A 19,173-nucleotide genomic window follows, 5' to 3' on the forward strand; every position below is an offset into this window, starting at 1 on the left:
CTCCTGGGCCTAGGCCAGTTAAGGGTCTGGTAGGGGAATGCAGTACCAGGGCAAATGGAACAAAGCAATCTGTTGCACAACAACCAGCCTTGAGTAGAAAACAGGGTGTAGAGGCCAGTGAATAAGCCTGTCAAAATGTTTTCTCCCCAGGTCTCCTTTAGAGAGTTGTTAAATAAGTTGCTTTCCTCAGTGGTTACATATCGTCATGGAAGTGTCTCAGACACTCCAAGAGTGAATATACAGATTATAGACTGGGGGGAGGGGTTAGCACGGGATTGGCTTGACACTGTTTCATACACGTATACCACAAGTACGACCGTTATTTTTGTATTAGGAATAATGCACCTGGGAGGTTTGCAGTATATTGTCAATGTCCAGGTCATATCCAGGCCCTCCGCTTTGTGTTAAGCCTAAGAACAGCCCTTGGCTGGGGTATATTAACCATATACCACACCCCCTGGTGCCTTATTGCTTAAACAGTTACTGGCAGTGTAACAGTGATTACACAGGAACAGTTGCTGGCACACTAACAACCCATAAAAATAGCTAACTGTTGAGTATAGTCTGTTAAGTATAGTCCCTTCTAGAATCAATGCAATCTGCAAAAAGCCTTATTTCACTTTATATATGATGCAATGTTTTGTAAATAGATAATATACATATTTTATCTATCTGCGGGGGAAACAATTTTTTAACAAGTTTTCTCGTGTGTCTAATTGTTGGTCAGAGGATGCAGGATCCATTTTTAAAGGGGTTAGTGATAAAGCAGATGACACCACATCCTAGAAGGTACCATGTAAGAGCAGCAGGTAGAGCATGAAGCCGATGAAGGCAGGGTTCTGGGTTTGATTTCCCACTGGGGGCCAGTACAATACGTGCTCACCGACGTTAGTCCCTCTGGAGCATCGGCTAAAGGTCAAATTATAGAGGTTTCCTGCAAACGTGCACACGCAGCCACCTTCTGCCAGCGCAGCACCAGTCTAGGTGAGCATCCAGGGGGACCTAGCCTTTCCCCTACAGCCATGGAACCATTACCTGTGAACTCTTTTCTATAAGGTAAACGTTGTTATTACGGCTGGTACGTGTGGTAGCAATTTGGGTTGGCGTTCCCTCTCCTCGGTGGTGTTAAGGCTGTACCTCGCTTCCCTGGGCCTGCCTCCCTGGGCCACTCGTAAAAACGCCATGGGTTCTTAAGCACTTGCATTTAAAGATGAACAGGGGATGTAAGCAGTTGGTTAGCGGAGCCAGCTCCAGTTCAGGCCTGGGGATCATGATTTGCAATTGACCTAAACCAAATAAATTGTCAATAAAACGTATACACACGTTGTCAATGACAAATTGTCATTATCCAACAAGCAAACATTAAGAATGTGACTGACTCACTACTGCAGGTGCATGCTCTACAATATTTGTATAGTTGGACTTCCCCATAACAGGAAGTGGTTCAGGTACTAATCGAAATAGTGGTTTCCCTAACTACAGCTACTCAATGTTGGTTTCCTGCATGTGCCAGCGCACCCCTCAGCTTTAACAATAATACAGCCTGCCTGGTGTTCAACCTTTCCAAAATCACCTGCCTCACAACTACTCAGCATACATCACAGCTCCAGTTGATGCTCACATCCCCTAAGAGACTATTGTATTTGGGATAGATCAGCAAGGGAAACTTCCAGAAGGGCTGTACATTGGCTGATGCGTGTATAAGGTGTTCCTGCATAAACTTAAATAATAATCGGAAGGAAAATACAGCAGTTATCAAACAAGCTTACACTATTGTCGAGTCTTAGAGATACCGTAGCAAGAATGTGAAAACGGCCTACATTCCAGGTGTTTAGGGCCATGAAGACTACACTGTCAACGCTATCAGATGCATTGAAAGAGAAGTACATTTACTATTTTTATTTTATATCTTTCACTTTGTTTTGCATTAAATGTATGTATTCTGGGAGAGTGCCTCAGATGAAAACAGCAAAAAGAACACAGTAATCATTTTTACAACTTTATTAAAATATGGTGTGGAGTTTACCATCAGAAGTCACCATAACAAACATGATTGTTTCTAATAAAAAAGTCAACAAAACAAAAATAAAGCTTAAGAGCCTAGTTACAGGAAACATTTTTTCTCTTTTTATGGTTTTGCAGTCTGGTGAAAGAAAATTAATTAATTCACAACTAAGAGTGAGTGAAAGACCAAAAAAAAAAAAAAAAGAAGAAAAACTCATGTTGTAAAAATACATTTCCCAAATTTCGTCAATACACACAGCTCATTTAAAACATTCATTCATTCATTCATTGTTAGATGAAGGTTAGATGTCAGTGCCAAAGAACAGAAGGTAAAAATAAAACACCGAACTCACGGTGAACAACTGAAGGGAGAGCTTCTGGGAGTCAGGGGGCTAATCTACATTTTGAGGGAGGAACACGAAACCCACAGAAAGAGAGAGCGAGACTGCAGGATGTGTGTGCATTTAAACCCTGAGAGAAAAGTGACCAATCCTGTCTATAATTTTCCGCTGGTCTGACAGACCAAACCTGTGTCCATTATGACCCCCTGGGCTTGGGGCAGATTGTGAAAGACCCTTTCAGAGCACTGGAGCAAGAGGGAACATTTTCATACGATTTAGTTAAATATCAGTTGGACTTCTCTGTAGTCTGTAACACTGAGTGAACTGGGCAGCTACGCTTAGGGCGTATTCAATCAAGAGTTAACCTGGTTAAACCTCAAATGGTTTTTTTTCCGCATCGATAGAACGCATATTTTGATTGATGCCCTCAAATTATTAGCAAATGATGTGAATCTAAGACACACGGAGCAACATGTGGAAAATGTTAGCATGGGCTCATCCAGGAAACCCAGCCATTAGACCTTAGTGGGAGTGGCGAGTGAGGTTTCGTTGTGACATCTGACGGTGTCCTAACCCACCTACTGTGGTCAACTGTTTAAGGCAGTGAGTGTTTCCATGGCAACGCTCTACAGCTACTACAGGGAGTTAAGGCCCGGAGGTTTCCGGCTGGACAGGGCAGCTACCCTACGTACGCCACGGACAAAAACCAATTCATTCAAATTTTCCAAAGGTTATTGTTTTTTTTTTCCATTCCTGAAATGTTTCTGTACAACATGCAGAACACAGAGTGATTGATTACACATGAACATACAAATAAAAATAAAAAAAGGTGAAAAAAGAGTTGATGAACAACACAGTGTACTGCTGAACTGGAAACGAACGTCATCAAAATCATCAACGGCCATTCAAGAGTTCTATTCATGTTCATAATTCAAACTACGGGGGGGGTATTTTAAAAATATATACTCGTCACATGACACTGGAGCCATTAATATCTCAACACACACTCCCATGTCCTCATAGACTCTGGTAGGAAGAGAAAACTGTACATCACTGGTTACTGACCACCACAAAATGGCAACTTAGGTTAAGGATTAAGCACTGGGGCGCAAAGGGTGGACAACAAGACAACGTGCAGTCCTCACGCCAATAAAACGTGTCCTCCAAACATGCCTCACACGCACAATAGTATGAGCAGCATGAAAAGGGAGAACAGAACGGTGTCCAGTTCAAAGTTGTACAAAAGGAAACTAGCGGATCAAGCTGGCACTTTGACATTTCTCCAGGTTCGCTCTTTATAGTAGAATTGGAGGTTGAAGTTCATCAGAGCAACTGAACTCTGACGCTGAAATCAAAAGTCATGGGGAATCATTGTGCTCTTTTCTCACAAAGAAACAAATGAAGTAGAAAATATCCATGGCAAAGGAGGATACAAGTAACTCGTTCTGAAGCCTGAGATATTCTTTTTTTTACAGTGGAAAAAACTGGAAAAATTCAAAAAGGTTGTTTGTCAATCAGGCTATTGAGCGGGGCATTTGTTTATCGTCATCATTGCTACAATATTCACAACCCTTCAGGTCAGGAATAGCAAAGAGGCTCCTAAAAAAGCTGTACAAAAAAGAAAAAGGGTTTGAAAGTACATTCAATATCTGTGACTGAGGTACTAGAAAAGGTTTTCCCTTGATACGACGCGAGAGGACGACGACGGCATTAGTAGTTACTCGTAGGGACTACACCTTTGGAAACGACGACTTGTCAACAGAACCACGGGCGGGACCCACAGACAAAAACACGGTCTCGCTTGAAAAGCCAATAGGAGTATGTGCGAATTTGACACTCCATTCACTCGCCCTTTGTCCTTTAAGGGAACAAAGGATCCCTGTGTCTTAAAGGGATGGTTGAATCCACTCACCGGCAGGTCCCATGTTAAGAAGGACGCATGGATTATTAATCGGCCGATAACACGCTAGCAGAGTGGGACATCTTCTGGGGCCGGAGGGGTTGGGGGCCCTGGGGGAAGAGGAAGACAGCGTGTCCTTGACTCCCTTCTCTGTCGTATTTAAAATCATCAGTGGTGGATGGTCAGCGGCCCAGTGGGCGACGGCTCTGTGTGGATGCGTTGACAAACCCTGGGGGGAAGCCAGAGACATGTCCTCCACCACTCAAAGCTGCAGCCAAACTGCCTCAGCTCTCCCTGAACGACCACAGCCCCACCAGCGGCATGCCGGCGGCCCCCCCTGCTGGACGAATTTCAGCCCTACACAGCTGAAATGTGCTGCTCCGGGTCGCCCACCAGGCCCAAGCCACGGTCAGGAAAAGATCATTGAACAAAGAGCCACGTCGCCCACGAACCCACTGACCTCCAGCTGATCCCCCAGTGCTGAAGTTACACATTTCAGGACAGGCGTCACAGAGGACACCTTTCCCCTAACTATCAATGTGTAGAAGACCATGCGTGCATTATCGTAACGTGATGATCCGTTCATCTGACCTTTCAACTGGAAGTAACTGCTGCAGGAAAAAGGAGCTTGGCCATTACATCTTCAAAAGGGCAAGTAAAATAAGGGAAGCAGGTAATCGCCAACCATCTGAAGGAGCGGAGACAGAGGGCACAGGGGGACAATCTGGATTTCACGGTCCTCACACTCCTCTCCCATTACCCCCAGAGGACCACGCCCAATGATGAAAGAGCCGAGGAGAGAACACGAGGAGAGGACATGAGGAGTACGAAACGGAGATCTTCTCAGGGTTTGACACAGCCAAGCAGAGGCAGAGGAGACAAATTTCACACACTTCATTAAGGTCTCAGCTCTACTGATGTTATTCATCCCTAATCTAGACAGAAAGACAGACAGACAGACAGACAGACAGACTCAGGCAGCCTGGTCCATACTGGTAAAAGCTTTAGTTGACTTAGAAACCAATACAGAACTGGGATTACTTTGCAAAAAGATACCCGATGTTGTGTTGTGCTGTCTGTTACTTTTGTACACATGTTGTATTTTTCTCAAAAAGGAGATGCGTGACAGAAAAGAAGAGCGGTAACAGACAGCCACTAATTTACACTGGGCCAAACCTTCACACCTCTCAAAGTTGCACTGATCAAAACAGCCAGCAGGGACCGCCAGACTCACGCTCCCACCTTGCTGCACAAATGCTACTCGAAGAAACAAAAACAACTGGAGCCATAACAGATCAACAGCAATACTTATTTTGCTTATACAAAAAAAAAAAAAAAAAATACACCAAAAAATTAGGAGGAAAAAGAAATATACCAATCCAATTATTGAATCCTTGAGAAGAGTTATTGCTGAAGGTGCGTTGGTGTATGGATGGGGCTCCGTCGGGGCATCCAAGAAAGGGGTCCTGGAAGGGGGGGGGGGTACGGTGCGGACGGGCGGGTCACTCCTGGGTCGGTACTGTATTTTGAAGGACCGGAACTTGAACAGATCCAGATCAAACCAGGACCACAGTGTCAATCTGCCTGAGATCAGAGGGTTGGTGGCGGTTATGGTGGGGTTGGTGCTGTTGGTTTCCAGGGGCGCCGGAGGAATGTTGGGGAGCTATTGGTCAGAGGAGATGTCTCTGTCGGCCTCGGCCTTGCTGGGTTGCCCTGGCGACGAGGCGTGGGGGGGGTGAGACACGGGGGTGATGCCATGAGCCAGGGCACCTGACACCAGAGCCTCTACCCCAGCCCCAGCCCCCGTCAACCCCCCCGCTGCCACGCTGATCAGACCTGGAGGAAACCTGGCAGACGAAAACCCACAGATCAACACCTTGCTCACAACGTCCACTTGTAACAGAACATTCCCATGCAATAGTTCCCATTTCCGGAATGTGTCATTCAACTGCGCCGGTTTCACTAATCAATGGAAGAACACCAATGAGGCTCGCTGGCTGGGCTCCTGTGCTCACCTGAACTGCTGAGGTCTCACCTGTAAGCAGAGGCTCCGTTGAGTTCAGGGTGAACGGTAGCAGCCTCCATACTGGGCCACTGGGACGCGGCCATCAGATACTCCTTGTTCACACAGTTCTTCAGGCTGTCTGGGATACGACCTGACAGGAACCACAGAAAGCATTGGGACATCTAGAAGTGCACCAAACTTTTGAAAAGGACATTCTTCGGAATGGAAAAAAAATTATGTATATACAAGGCTGATAATATTTTAGATTTTATTTCCATTTTCAGAACCCCAGAAATATGTAGTATTATTACCCTAATAATGCATTGAGAAAACAATGTTAAGATAAATAATGGACCATGCATTTCATATGGGCTACATATTGGGCTGCAGGGAGCCTTGCATCCATGGCAGTCCAAGCATCAGAAAACAAATGGTTGCAAGATCAAATCCGATATTGGTATTGGTTAATACAAGTGACCTTATATGCTGATAAGGTCTCGACAAGTGACATTTTTACGGCCTCTGTAAAAAAATCGACAGAAAAACAGCTGGTTTTCTCCAAAAACAATTAGGTCAATCTACAGAAATATTCAGCCACATGTCAAAGCCTAGCTGATCCTATTAATATACAGTATGTCTAGCGTCCCATCCTTACACCCATGCTAACATGACAGGCAACAGAAAATGACAAACTTCATTGAGACTTCTAATTCCATAATGTTTCTAGCTTTTTTTAAATCCATATAATTGTTTAAATATCTCTGGAACACTCTGGTAACTATCTCTGCCTGTGTTAAGCCAATTATTTGATGCAAATATGTTGACAATCAACAACTTGTCCTGAACAAATTCACAGGGTTATCAAACACGGACCTACACCTAAAAGACCTTATTTAAAGTGAATGCAAAAAGCCTAACGGGATAAAATGTGTAATGCAAAAAGAGACGCGTTCAGGGTTTGCCGATAGGTTCTGTCAGGGAGTACGAGGCGTCGAGCATTCATCTCTATAAAGCTGTATTAGAAAGAATGAATCAACATCCGCGGGGGGAGCCCGACTGTCTTACCAGTGATGGCACGGCGCACCTCCCTAGCTGCCTCCTCTCGGGCCTCGATGGAGGCCTGCTCACTGTACCAGGAGGTGTGAGGGGTACAGATCAGGTTAGGAGCATCCTTCAGGGGACCCTGGGAGAAACTACAACAGAAACCAGACAGAGACAGGAACGGTTAATACGGGGGTTAGAGAGACTGGGGGACACGGAGACTTGGGACTGGGGGACACGGAGACTTGGGACTGGGGGACACGGAGACTGGGGGACACGGAGACTTGGGACTGGGGGACACGGAGACTTGGGACTGGGGGACACGGAGACTTGGGGACTGGGGGACACGGAGACTTGGGGACACGGAGACTTGGGGACTGGGGGACACGGAGACTGGGGGACACGGAGACTGGGGGACACGGAGACTGGGGGACACGGAGACTTAGGTATGACAATTCAATGTTACTTTCCCCACTAGGAAAAAGGCTATTTCCACCTTTTTAGGTTGGATTAAATGAGGAATTAAAGGTATAGGCATAAATGATGAAGGCTATAAAATGTGTGTGCACCTGAACGGCTCCGTCTCGTGAACATCCAGGGCAGCTCCTCGTATCCGTCCTTCCTTCAAGGCCTGAGCCAGAGCCTTCTCATCTACCAAACCACCCCGTGCAGAGTTCACCAGGAAGGCACCCTGACGCATCTACACACACACACACACACACACACACACAAACACACACATTAGCTTAAACACATACTATCCAAGACGCAACTAACACATGACAGTCGCCTAACTCCATTTATAAACAAACGATCCCCGACTCATCCAGAAATGGAATACAAACAAGGGTAACCCCATATAAACCCTCACATGCTTGTAAATGTCCGATAACAGCCCAGTACGTCGAGCGTGACGTGAGCCCGTGTCTGTTCCCAGACCTGTTTGATGGTGAAGTCGTTGATGAGGTGATGGTTGTGCTCGTTGAGGCTGCAGTGGAGAGAGACACAGTCGGAGTGGATGAGCAGGTCCTGCAGGGTGGCCATCCTCTGAAGGCCCAGGGAGCGCTCCACGCCGTCAGGCAGGTAGGGGTCGTAGAAGATCACCCCGAAACCAAAGGCCTTGGCCCGCAGAGCCACCGCCTGGCCCACACGACCTGCAGATGGGGTTAACCGAAGTTAAAGAAACACTTTGGCAATTGTAGGTCGCACAGTTCCTAAAAATGGTGTGCTGTCATGCAAAAAAAGAATTTAGCTTACAGCTAAATTCCCAGACAGCATGTTTAACAACTGTTCCAAAACCCATTGAGTGTTTTCACGGTAGGGTTTAGAGCAGTGATACCAACAGCCGATATTCATAGACCACAACCGGCCCATGTTGATATGGATGTTTCGTCCTTTCTATGCCTGTTGTGTCTCAGGCAGAAATTCTAATAAAAAGCTGCTGCTGGTGAGGCTTCACATTCAACAAATGGAAGCGCAATCATACAAAAAGTTATTTCTGTACATTTTATAACAAGACACAAAAAGAAGTCTGATAATGGGATGAATGGAAAAGGAACAAACAATATCATTAGTATCAATTGGTCTGAAATAATCGGCCTAATTCAAAGCGGTTGTTGGCCGGTATCTATATGGAGTTAAGAGTCTCTGGCACAGCGTCGACAGAAGAATCGGGGCAAGTCCCCCACAAAAACCAGCCCCGCCCTCGGACCGCTACTCACCCAGACCTATGATGCCAAGCGTCTCCCCGCGGATGCGGGCCGCTCCGCCGGCCACCTCCCTGATCTGCTCCACGCTGGAGGCCCGGGTGCCCTCTCTCAGGGCCTGGTGCATCCAGGTGACGCGGCGGTACAAGTTCAGGATCAGACACATGGAGGTGTCGGCAGTCTCCTCCACCGACGACGCGGGCACGTTACACACCGCGATGCCTGGAGCCGAGAGGTCAGGAAGAGGACGGGGGGGGGGGGGGAGGACGGGGGGGGGAGGAGGAAAGAGCGGGAGACAGTGGCATGAAGGAAAAAGCGGGGGGAGAGTTCGGGAAGTCAGCTGGTTTTCTACTGACCATACATAGAGAACCACTCAGGTCACAGTGGCGATGGACTGAGTTTATGTTCTGTGACCTCCATAAGCACTGGGACAAGAAAACCCACACAAGGCAGATGAAAAGATGATTAAAAGACGAATATAATGCAGACGTACAGAATGCCCCCCCCCCTTTTATTTCTGGCCATTTCAACACACGTTTTACCAACTAAGAATAACCACGGCCCCACTGACCCCAACTCATGCGAGCAGAAGCATTGGGAAATTCATCCCACGGGTGTTTTCTAATGGATTGAAGGGTTTCCTGGTACATCGACTGGTGTCGTCAGCAATCAGCACTGACCAGGTCAGATAAGGCAAAGAACAGCAGCTGATGACAGAATGCTGGGGCGAAAGTGTCAGTCTGCTGATCGCAGGAGACTTCGGCAGCAGAATTACAAAGGCCGTGCAGCAAGACGCAAACCTCCGATCACCACCAAAAACAGAAAGGCCAGATTAGAATATGCTAAAATGCACATTAAGTTTTATAGACAGGTGTGAAAAAGGTGAACCTTTATAAAATGGCAAGTGTCTGGAGAAAAAAAGGAACTGAAGACTATCCAAAGCATACTGCATCCTGTGTGAAACATGGTGGAGGAAGTCGTGGCCATGCATGGCTCCCTATGGAACACGTTTACACATCTTAATTCAAGTAGTAACAAATGACGGCAGCAGCAGAATGAGTTCAGAAGGATCTTGTCGACCAATGTAGAAGAAAATACCACCGGACTCACTGGGCAGCACTTCACAATATAAATGGACAATGACCTAAAACGCACTGCCAACAACCTGGGAAATGGGCAGAAAGTTGCAGACTGGTCAAGTCAATCACCTGATTTGAATTCTATTGAAAATGCATTTTACTTGCTGAAGACGAGACTGAAGTCAGAAACTCCCCAAAACAAGCAACATCTCTGTAAAGGCTTGGTAAAGCATCTCAAAGGGTGATACCAAGAGTTTGGTGAAATCAGTGTATTGCAGACTCCCTGCTGTGAATTTATGCAAGGGATTTGCGACCAAATACAAGCTTTTAAACTTGAATTGTCCCAATACTTCTGCTGACATGAAATGGGGTGAAGGAACTCTGACAGTGCTGTTATTTATAGTCGGTAAAACATGGTTTAAACAGACATAAAAGGTGACAGTCCGTCCTCCTGCATCATATTGATCTAATCGTACTTTGCTGTCCCCATACTTATGGAGTATAATGTGCATAGGAACACCTGCCCATCTTCATACTGTGCGTTTCTCTCACCCAGCTCAGCCGCAGCTTTGATATCAACGTTGTCAAAGCCGCTACCGATCCTGACAATAACTCTGAGGCCTTTGAACTTGTCCAGGTCGTCTCTGGAGAGAGTGATGGTGTGATACAGCAGGGCCCCTACTGCCTCATTCAGCACCTATGAGATTAACACACAGTAATACAGCCCTGTTCAGAACCTACAGGAGTTAGGCGTAGCAACATTTTCCTTCAATGTAAAGTGCAGAATAACGAGACGTTCATGTCTCTTCTCTGGTGTAGCCACTGCCTTCACAATATCTATAAGTAATTAATTGCTCAGCACCTATAGGGTTAACAACTGACAGCACCTATAGGGTTAACAATACAGCCTTATTCAGCACCTTCGGGTTTAATAATAGACATTAATACAGCCTTGTTCGGCACCTATGGGGTTAATAATAGACATTAATACAGCCTTGTTCGGCGCCTATGGGGTTAATAATAGACATTAATACAGCCTTGTTCGGCGCCTATGGGGTTAATAATGGCCATTAATACAGCCTTGTTCGGCACCTATGGGGTTAATAATGGCCATTAATACAGCCTTGTTCGGCGCCTATGGGGTTAATAATGGCCATTAATACAGCCTTGTTCGGCGCCTATGGGGTTAATAATGGACATTAATACAGCCTTGTTCGGCGCCTATGGGGTTAATAATGGCCATTAATACAGCCTTGTTCGGCGCCTATGGGGTTAATAATGGACATTAATACAGCCTGGTTAAACTGCTCTTAGTTGTGCTATATTGGCCATACACCCCCCTCCTCCTTACTTGTAAAATATACTTCGGGTTACACAGGTCATAACATGGCTGTTACTACAGCTGTATAAGAGACATGTCATCAGTACTAAAGTAAATATATGGCTTGGAGAAGGCAAGTAGTCTTAAATTACTCATCTTTTTTTTAGAAGTGTAGCTTCCAGCCGAGTCTATGAGGTCTTATCGGTGTGTGGATGCATTGTGTGTCTGCCTTGAGTGTGTGTGTGTGCGTGCTTCAGGTATAAAAGTGGGAGAGAGTGTGTGTGTGTGTTTGTGTGTGTGTGAGAGAGAGAGAGTGCTTCAGGTGTAAGAGTGGGAGTGTGTGCGTCTACCTTCTCATGGATCTCCTGTGTGGACTGGGCGTCACAGAAGGCCACAGTGGCCACGTCCTTCAGGATGGGCATCTCTATGGTACAGTCCCGCCCGTCCAGGAGGGCCACCAGGGGCCGAGGGTGCATGGGCCCGTTGAGGATGGGGGGGCGGATCCCTGCACACGGAGGACAAGGCACCATTACACAACATATAGCGTCCCGAAACGGGCACCCAGTTCGCCAGACATTCTATGTGCAGCTTTGGTTCCAAAAGCTGGGTAGGTTGGCTGAAGCATGAACCTGGAATCCTGTAGCGGTGGTTTGATTGCAACATGGACCATTTTTCTGAAAACAGAAAAGCTGGTTGTTTCCCCACACAATGTGGCTTTTTTGGGACAAAATGTCATCCACTGGGAAGGGTAAAAACACCATGCAGCACCATGTGTGTCAGATGTGACTGTCCACAAAGCCTAATAACAGAACAATCTTTATGGAGTGTGGATCAGGACACCCACCGGGGGAGTCAGACATAATTACTACCACCAAACCACGGTCCCTGACCAAACCTCACCACAGACAACCTGGCCTTTGTCTAGCCCACCAGTCTGACAGAGCTGTATATGTGTGCGTGTGTGTTAGTTTTGGATCCATTACAGTAAAACGTAACTGGTGGCGATGTAAAAGCACGGACGTTCACAAGCATGGTTCACAGGGACGTTCACATCCAGGCTCACCACAACCAAACACATTCAGACAAACGAATGATGCTCCAACAAACACCCTCAACCTGATTCCGGCCAGCAGAGACCAGGATGGAGATGCTCGTGGCACTAGTTTCAATGGTGGCAGTGACAACCAGTGGTGGAGAGGAGGTCTGGTGGGTGATGTCTGGGGGATGGGGTCAGGAGGGGAGAGATGAGGGGTGCCGGGAAGGGGGAGGAGACCGAGTCATGACCTAAATTCCCCTCCTTTGTTGCCATTTTTTTTTTACCACATCGACTGTTGATAACGACTTTGAGTAAAATGTCCTTATAATATAACTTTGGTTCAGTGGTTTTCCTTTCTACATTCCTTAAGAGTGTCTGGTAAACTAAACTTCAAAAAAGGGGAATCATTTACATTTGCTTGGAAATCAGTAACTGTTGACCACTTCATGGCCAGAATGTGAGACAAGACAAAGCTAAGCTCACCAGAAGACATACTTGGCAAGTTCCAGCACAGTGGATGGGACATTTCCAAAGCATGTGGGAGAAATGCAGCTAATCAGACACATTATAGATGCTAAAGGGAAATGGACTGAATCATTTTAGGTGCGACTGACATAGGAACTAGTAACTCACTAGTTTGTAAGTCTTAAAGGGGCAGTAAGTATGATTTTCACTGTACTGCTAGCACAAAAACAAGCAAAAATGACCAGTAGACGTGTTTCAAATTATCTTTCCCATATTTCCCATTTAAACTTTGTCGCCAGTCCGTCCATCCGTTTGCAGAGACTTGTTTTCTCCTTATACTCACTTTAGACACTTCAGGTAATATCCTTCCCACCTTAAACCACCCTGGACTAGCTTGTACTATATCGCTCTCGTTTGGTAAGGAAAGACGAGGAGACAAGTCTTGTTATTGTTGAGGCAGGGTTCTACGGTGCCCCATTAAGTCCAAACTGGGCTTGGCTGAATTATAATTATTACTTTAGAGGATAACTGACTGTTACAGATGTTACCTACTTCGATTCACATATACTGAAATATTGCCAATACGTGAACATTTGTCATCTTTTGGAATGTTTGTAAAAATCCCAATGTTTGGATGCTCAGGTTGACTGCATTTGTCTTTGCCCCCTGGCTCTATATCTGCCATTTGTCTTTGCTCTCTGGCTCTATATCTGCCATTTGTCTTTGCTCTCTGGCTCTATATCTGCCATTTGTCTTTGCTCTCTGGCTCTATATCTGCCATTTGTCTTTGCTCTCTGGCTCTATATCTGCCATTTGTCTTTGCTCTCTGGCTCTATATCTGCCATTTGTCTTTGCTCTCTGGCTCTATATCTGCCATTTGTCTTAGCTCTCTGGCTCTTTGAAATGAACCCGTAATAGCTTTCTGAATTGGAACACACTGCTTCACTCTCGCTTGTTCGTTCTCCCACCCTCTCGATCTCTCACACACACCCACATGTAACACACACCACAATCCGGGCCCCTTCACCAGAAACAACCCATGGATACACATGCATCCTTCCGCACTGTGTGACAGGTGTATGGTCTGGGTGGGAGGTAGAGGGGGTATGCGTATCTGGAACATTCTCTTAGTAGGTTGGACGCCAGAAGGGACAGAGAGACACCAACATCCCTGTGTACCGTGCCGGGCCTTCATGACGCTTCCTGTGACGTAGAACACTTACCAACACACACACACAGACACACATTCCACACACAGACACAACATTTAACCCGGGCCTAGCTACGGAAGAGGCAATCTGAAAGTCATTAAAAGCATTTCCCTTTAACTTACTGTCCACATGCTGGAGATCACAATGGATTCAAAAGAACGGATTAACGAAAGGCAACCGCAGAATTAAGCAAATACGCGCGCGCGCGCACACGCGCATACACAGTTATTTGAGTAAAGGACGCTTACGTACTCAAAACCTATGGAGCACAAGCATGGCCGCTCACACAATACAATTCATTCAGCGCTTCATTCATTCTCCCTCCTTTTCTTTCTTTCCCTCCCTCCTCCTTTCTCTCCCCCTCTCTCGAGGTTTGAGGAGTGTGTGAGAGAGCAGAGTGAGCGAGAGGTGAGGGGGGAGGGGCGGGTTTGGGTGATAATGCAGCCCTGCTCCACCCAACCTCCAGCCAGACACACACACAGTTGTTCAATTCCTTTAACGGCTAAAAGGACACAGCGAGCAAAAAGGAAATGGCACACACAGTCTTCTGCAACACCACACCCAAGCCCATACCTCCCCCGCCATCTTCCAGGTCTCTTTCACACAGATATTTTACAAAACACACACACAGCCTAACCTTGCATTATGAAGTTTGCCAGCCTGTCTTCCTCTCTCTCTCTCACTCGCCTCGCTCTCTCCCTCTATCGTTCTTTCTTTCTTTTCTCTCCCTCGCTCTTTCTGTCAGACTGTTCTTGGCTGGCTAGGTCCCAGCTGTCATCCACACCCAGCCCCTCCCCCACTCCCCGGCTCCAATCACAGGCGGCTCCATTGAGAGCCAGCCAACCAGCAATAACCTCATTAGCATAGCCAGGCAGCGGCTGGGCTGGGGGCGGTTTAGCTGTTGTTGTTTTTTAAAGAGACAGCTGGCCTGTTTCCCTGTGTAGCCACGGCCACGACCCCTAACCCTGCTCCTCTTGCCTCTCTCAGGGGACCTGGCTCTTCCAGACAACTCCCTCCATTTCATTTCAACATCACCAAAAGCTGCATTTGGCACCATTTTATTCCGCTTTGTCTGTTCCATTGCATTTGGATAGTTAAGGTCATATTTCCAGAATACTGTAACATTACAGGACAGTATTCTAAATTAATTAATTATGGGACCTTAATACAGACAACCAGCGAGTCTTTGGACGACTTGCAATGCCAAGGTCAATTTAAAATAAATAGGACAGACACAATGTAACCTTCTAGGTTATTTTTGGCGGTCCCAAAAACAACGTTTTAGGCTAATTCATCATTCTTGGATGTCATCTATTACAGGGGCACACCAGTCACACGATCATCCATCTGATCTCTATTTTCTGCAAAAACAAATAACACCGTGGACACCAATCAAGACAAAATAAAATGACTACCTGCAGGGGAACAGTGTGTCCCACTCCCCAAACCACCTGCAGTACACCTGAACCTCATTTTGAATGGGATTGCGATCAGTGGTGATGTGTGAAACAAAGTGAGGCCACTTTTAGACACGTTGAGATCACCTTTTGACAACCAAGTTGGTCTGAAAGAGCTGGGTGCCGTGTGACCAGAGTGCCCCTTTAAGTCAGCCTTATAGTTGAGTACCTTGCCTTGGAATCCTTTCTCAAAGCTCAGACAAAACAGCTCAGCCAACCACTCCCACTGAAATACCCACCAACAGGAAGTGAAATAAGGGTATTAAACCATCTCTATCTCTGTCCCAAACCTTCACCATGCTCCTGGACACGCCTCACACCAAAAGGCTAATCATTAAGAACAGACACGGCAGCCCGATAGACGCCTAACGCCAACAAAGTCTAGGAAAGCTTAACACACTCAATACATCTATGGAGGGTGTTCAGATACACCGGGTCATCTCTGCTGACAAGGGCTTAGTATGAATGGATGTTGCTAGTGTGAGAATCACTTGGTAAGAGAATACGCATTATAGTGTCCCTACAGCAAACAGTGAAGTCTGTGCATCTTCAAATATACCCGTTGTGTGTGTGTGTGTTTATAAGCCTTAAATGTAGGTTTAAGGGAAACTCATTTGTGTGCTTCTAAGGGTGCATGTTTTAACGTTGCTTACCCTCGCAGATGCGATCGAGTCTCTGCCTCTTCACTTTGTGTTTGTCCATTAGAGCCATAGGCTGGCAGTCCTGATCCAGGACACAGCAAGACAACAGCACCGCACAGACGGTAAAGGAGCCCCTTCAAAAGAACACCAGCACGAAAAACCACCACTGCAACTCCTACCAAAAAAGAAAGTAACAGTTGTTCCCAGTTTAAAAGTGAAATGATTTACTAACAATCTTTTCCATTCATATTTTCTGTGGGGACAGGTTATTGAAGAGAAAAGGAGTGATTGAGAAATAAATAACAGTTACTGCAGCACGCTCAGAGGTTAGCTGATACTAATGTAGAAGAAGTTACAATAACACGGGGATCTAAGAGGCGTCTGCTTATCAAATGCTAGGAATGTTTTCTTAAAAAAAGTAGTGGACATTTATATGCATATAGTAGTCCTGAGCTGGACTACTGCTAATAGTGTATTCTGACTTCTGCTTCCTCTGTGGTAAATACAAATATAAGGGGCCAATATTTTGAAAGGGCATCTCTTCTCTTCCTGGTTACAACTACTCTGACATAACTAGATTAGTCCAATTTAACCATTGCTATCACCCATCCAGTTGTGTGAGATCAATGGTTTAATCTTAAACTGAAGAAGCCCTTTGTTGAGCGATTGTGTGGTTTAAATATTTGGGTTGAGATTCAGGCAATGATTACCTTAACAGAAGAAACATAGGCATTGTGCACTATTTGACCATGGCCATAAATGCAAAGACTAGAGACCACATGGGCAAGTAACAGACTTACCAGAAATTCTGATCAGTGTCTGTTGTCTGTGTTTCACGATGACTGCTCAGATCTTACTGTCAAGCAAAGAGACATAATCAGACAGAGGATCTTCCGCACTCACTCACAATTTAGATAACCAATTCTTTACAAAAGGTATTGGTCTAGAGGATATATAAATGTATTTTGGGTTTGTCTGATTTAAATACGATATGTATTATAACCATGTGTTTGTGGATATTTCAGTTGGACTAGGCCAGACCATAATTTATTCAAAAAAATGATCTCTGTCAAACAACTTGAACGGTCGATTATAGATGTGTAGTTCGTCTAAGCCTAGGTCTAACTGGACTAAAACCGAACAGTTTAGCTACAATTTTATATAATGTTACAGTATCACTAAAGATAAATAAAAGATCATTACATTTCTTATCAAACTATTACACCGAACGTTTGGATCTTTTTGACTTTGAGAAGTTGGGACAACACTCCAAAACGTTTGCTGTAGTGACATGTAAAAAGTATAATTATTAACAAAGTAGCTCATTAACACCCAGGTATTTGGAAACAATGGCAGATTTATCAAACTAGTTATCCAAAACTAAAACAGTTAGGACGATGTGTCTTACAGCGTTTAGGCCTACTGAAGCTACTAAGCTAGCCAGCCTGTGCATTTTACAATCCTTTCTAAACCGAACAGGTAGCTACAAGTTTCAAAACTGCAGATGCCGCTATGCTACGTAAGTAGCAAGTAGGTAGCTCAATGGCTACTAAGACCGTTTGTTATCGCATCTGGTTAGTTAGCTTGTAAACGAACATTAGCCAACTAGCTAGCTAACCTTGCCAAACAGACAACACACTAAAGATCGATCATAATGACATAAAAATATAATAAAACGATCTTTAAGAGTCCCAGAACACAATCACGGTTCTCAAACGTATTCTGATTGTTAGTTAGCTTATCAATTTACCAAATAAAGCTAGTCATCAAGCTACCGTTGGCCGGTTAGCGTAGCAAATTAGCTTGCTATACAAGCTAACCTACGGTCTGCGTGTGGTAGATGCGTACTGGGGGAGCCCATTTCGTCCGATTCGCTATTGCGAATGGCGCTACAATGTGAATATCTGAAATGCAGTAACGCTAGAACACCAGGGAAACGTGGATACCCATAACGTGCACATTATGTGCGCATCATTCACTACCCCCGTAACCAAACAATGCACGAGCGGCGGATTATTTACCCCAATAAAAGTATTCGGTTGTGTTGTTACAGTGTGCGTGCGTCGGTGGTCTTCCCTCTCTCCCAATCGCCATGAAATCTGAAAAAGAGGAAGTCGCCGGTTCATGGGGGGTCAGGCCGCCGTACACAACGTGTGACGGGCAGAGTGAGAGGCACCAGTGCACTGGAAGGAGGGGAAGGCAGAGCGCCCTCACCTTCCATGGCGGTGGACAGACAGCACACGCTGCATGATAATTGTATTTAATGTTAATGATAGACTGGACAATTACAAATTATAATGTTCCTTGGTTGAAATACTTTTTGTACTGGGTCACTGCCCTATATTAAGTTTGACTGTAGTTTCTCGATTGTTTTCAAATACATCCCGCCCAGCGTCACACACGCAGATACCGGCACATACACAACTCATACAGTAATTCAACCCTTACTATTCGGTTTCAATGACCTATCGACCTTTTTTTTTTTTTAGATAAATGTGCTGAGGCCACTAGATGTCACTACAGTCAATAATGTGCCTATTCCTACTATGTTCCAATCATGTTTTTGATTGACTAATACACCCAGGAACCATTCTCAGGTGGATGTTTTAACATTGCCTCTCTAATATTTTAGTCAGCCCTCTTACATCAGATAACCATTTGAGATTATCTCGTTAGACTTTTATTCAATATGTAAAACCTTCAACCCATTCCTTAAGCATCTCTAATTGAAAGAAAGACATGACACAAGGTTTTTCTTGCAAAATTATTCTCTAATAAACTTTACTTGTACACAAATTGTGTAAGAGGACATTTTTCCATCTGAAAACATATGATAAAAATCATAAGGCCACCAAATCTCTGCATCGCTACTGGTTTCTTCTCACATATATACACACACACTCACACAAAATGGTTTCCACATGTGACCACTGTACAGTACATTACATTGTGCCCAATAGGATCCA

General features: G+C 45.3%; 1 protein-coding gene across 5 annotated transcripts; it reads right to left on the reverse strand.

Moving 5' to 3' along the window:
* Positions 1 to 1,988: 1,988 nt before the first annotated feature.
* Positions 1,989 to 18,427, reverse strand: ctbp1 (C-terminal binding protein 1). Of its 5 annotated transcripts, none has more exons than XM_029119367.2 (11): positions 18,229 to 18,426; positions 17,008 to 17,063; positions 16,220 to 16,382; positions 11,748 to 11,902; positions 10,629 to 10,773; positions 9,013 to 9,219; positions 8,231 to 8,445; positions 7,861 to 7,991; positions 7,316 to 7,443; positions 6,281 to 6,401; positions 1,989 to 6,092 (listed from the first exon to the last, which is right to left on the reverse strand). In XM_029119367.2, the coding sequence occupies exons 3-11, from the start codon at positions 16,275 to 16,277 to the stop codon at positions 5,909 to 5,911; spliced, it is 1,344 nt and encodes a 447-aa protein (XP_028975200.1). In that variant the 5' UTR covers positions 16,278 to 16,382; positions 17,008 to 17,063; positions 18,229 to 18,426; the 3' UTR covers positions 1,989 to 5,908. The 5 variants fall into 5 exon arrangements, with proteins under 5 accessions (XP_028975200.1, XP_028975201.1, XP_028975203.1 ...); XM_029119368.2 differs by lacking the exon at positions 18,229 to 18,426 and adding an exon at positions 17,958 to 18,139; XM_029119372.2 differs by having other exon boundaries at positions 6,004 to 6,092; positions 6,261 to 6,401; positions 18,229 to 18,427.
* Between the last annotated feature and the right edge of the window lie 746 nt (positions 18,428 to 19,173).

This window comes from Esox lucius, chromosome 4 (assembly GCF_011004845.1).
Source record: "Esox lucius isolate fEsoLuc1 chromosome 4, fEsoLuc1.pri, whole genome shotgun sequence".
Taxonomy (NCBI): domain Eukaryota; kingdom Metazoa; phylum Chordata; class Actinopteri; order Esociformes; family Esocidae; genus Esox; species Esox lucius.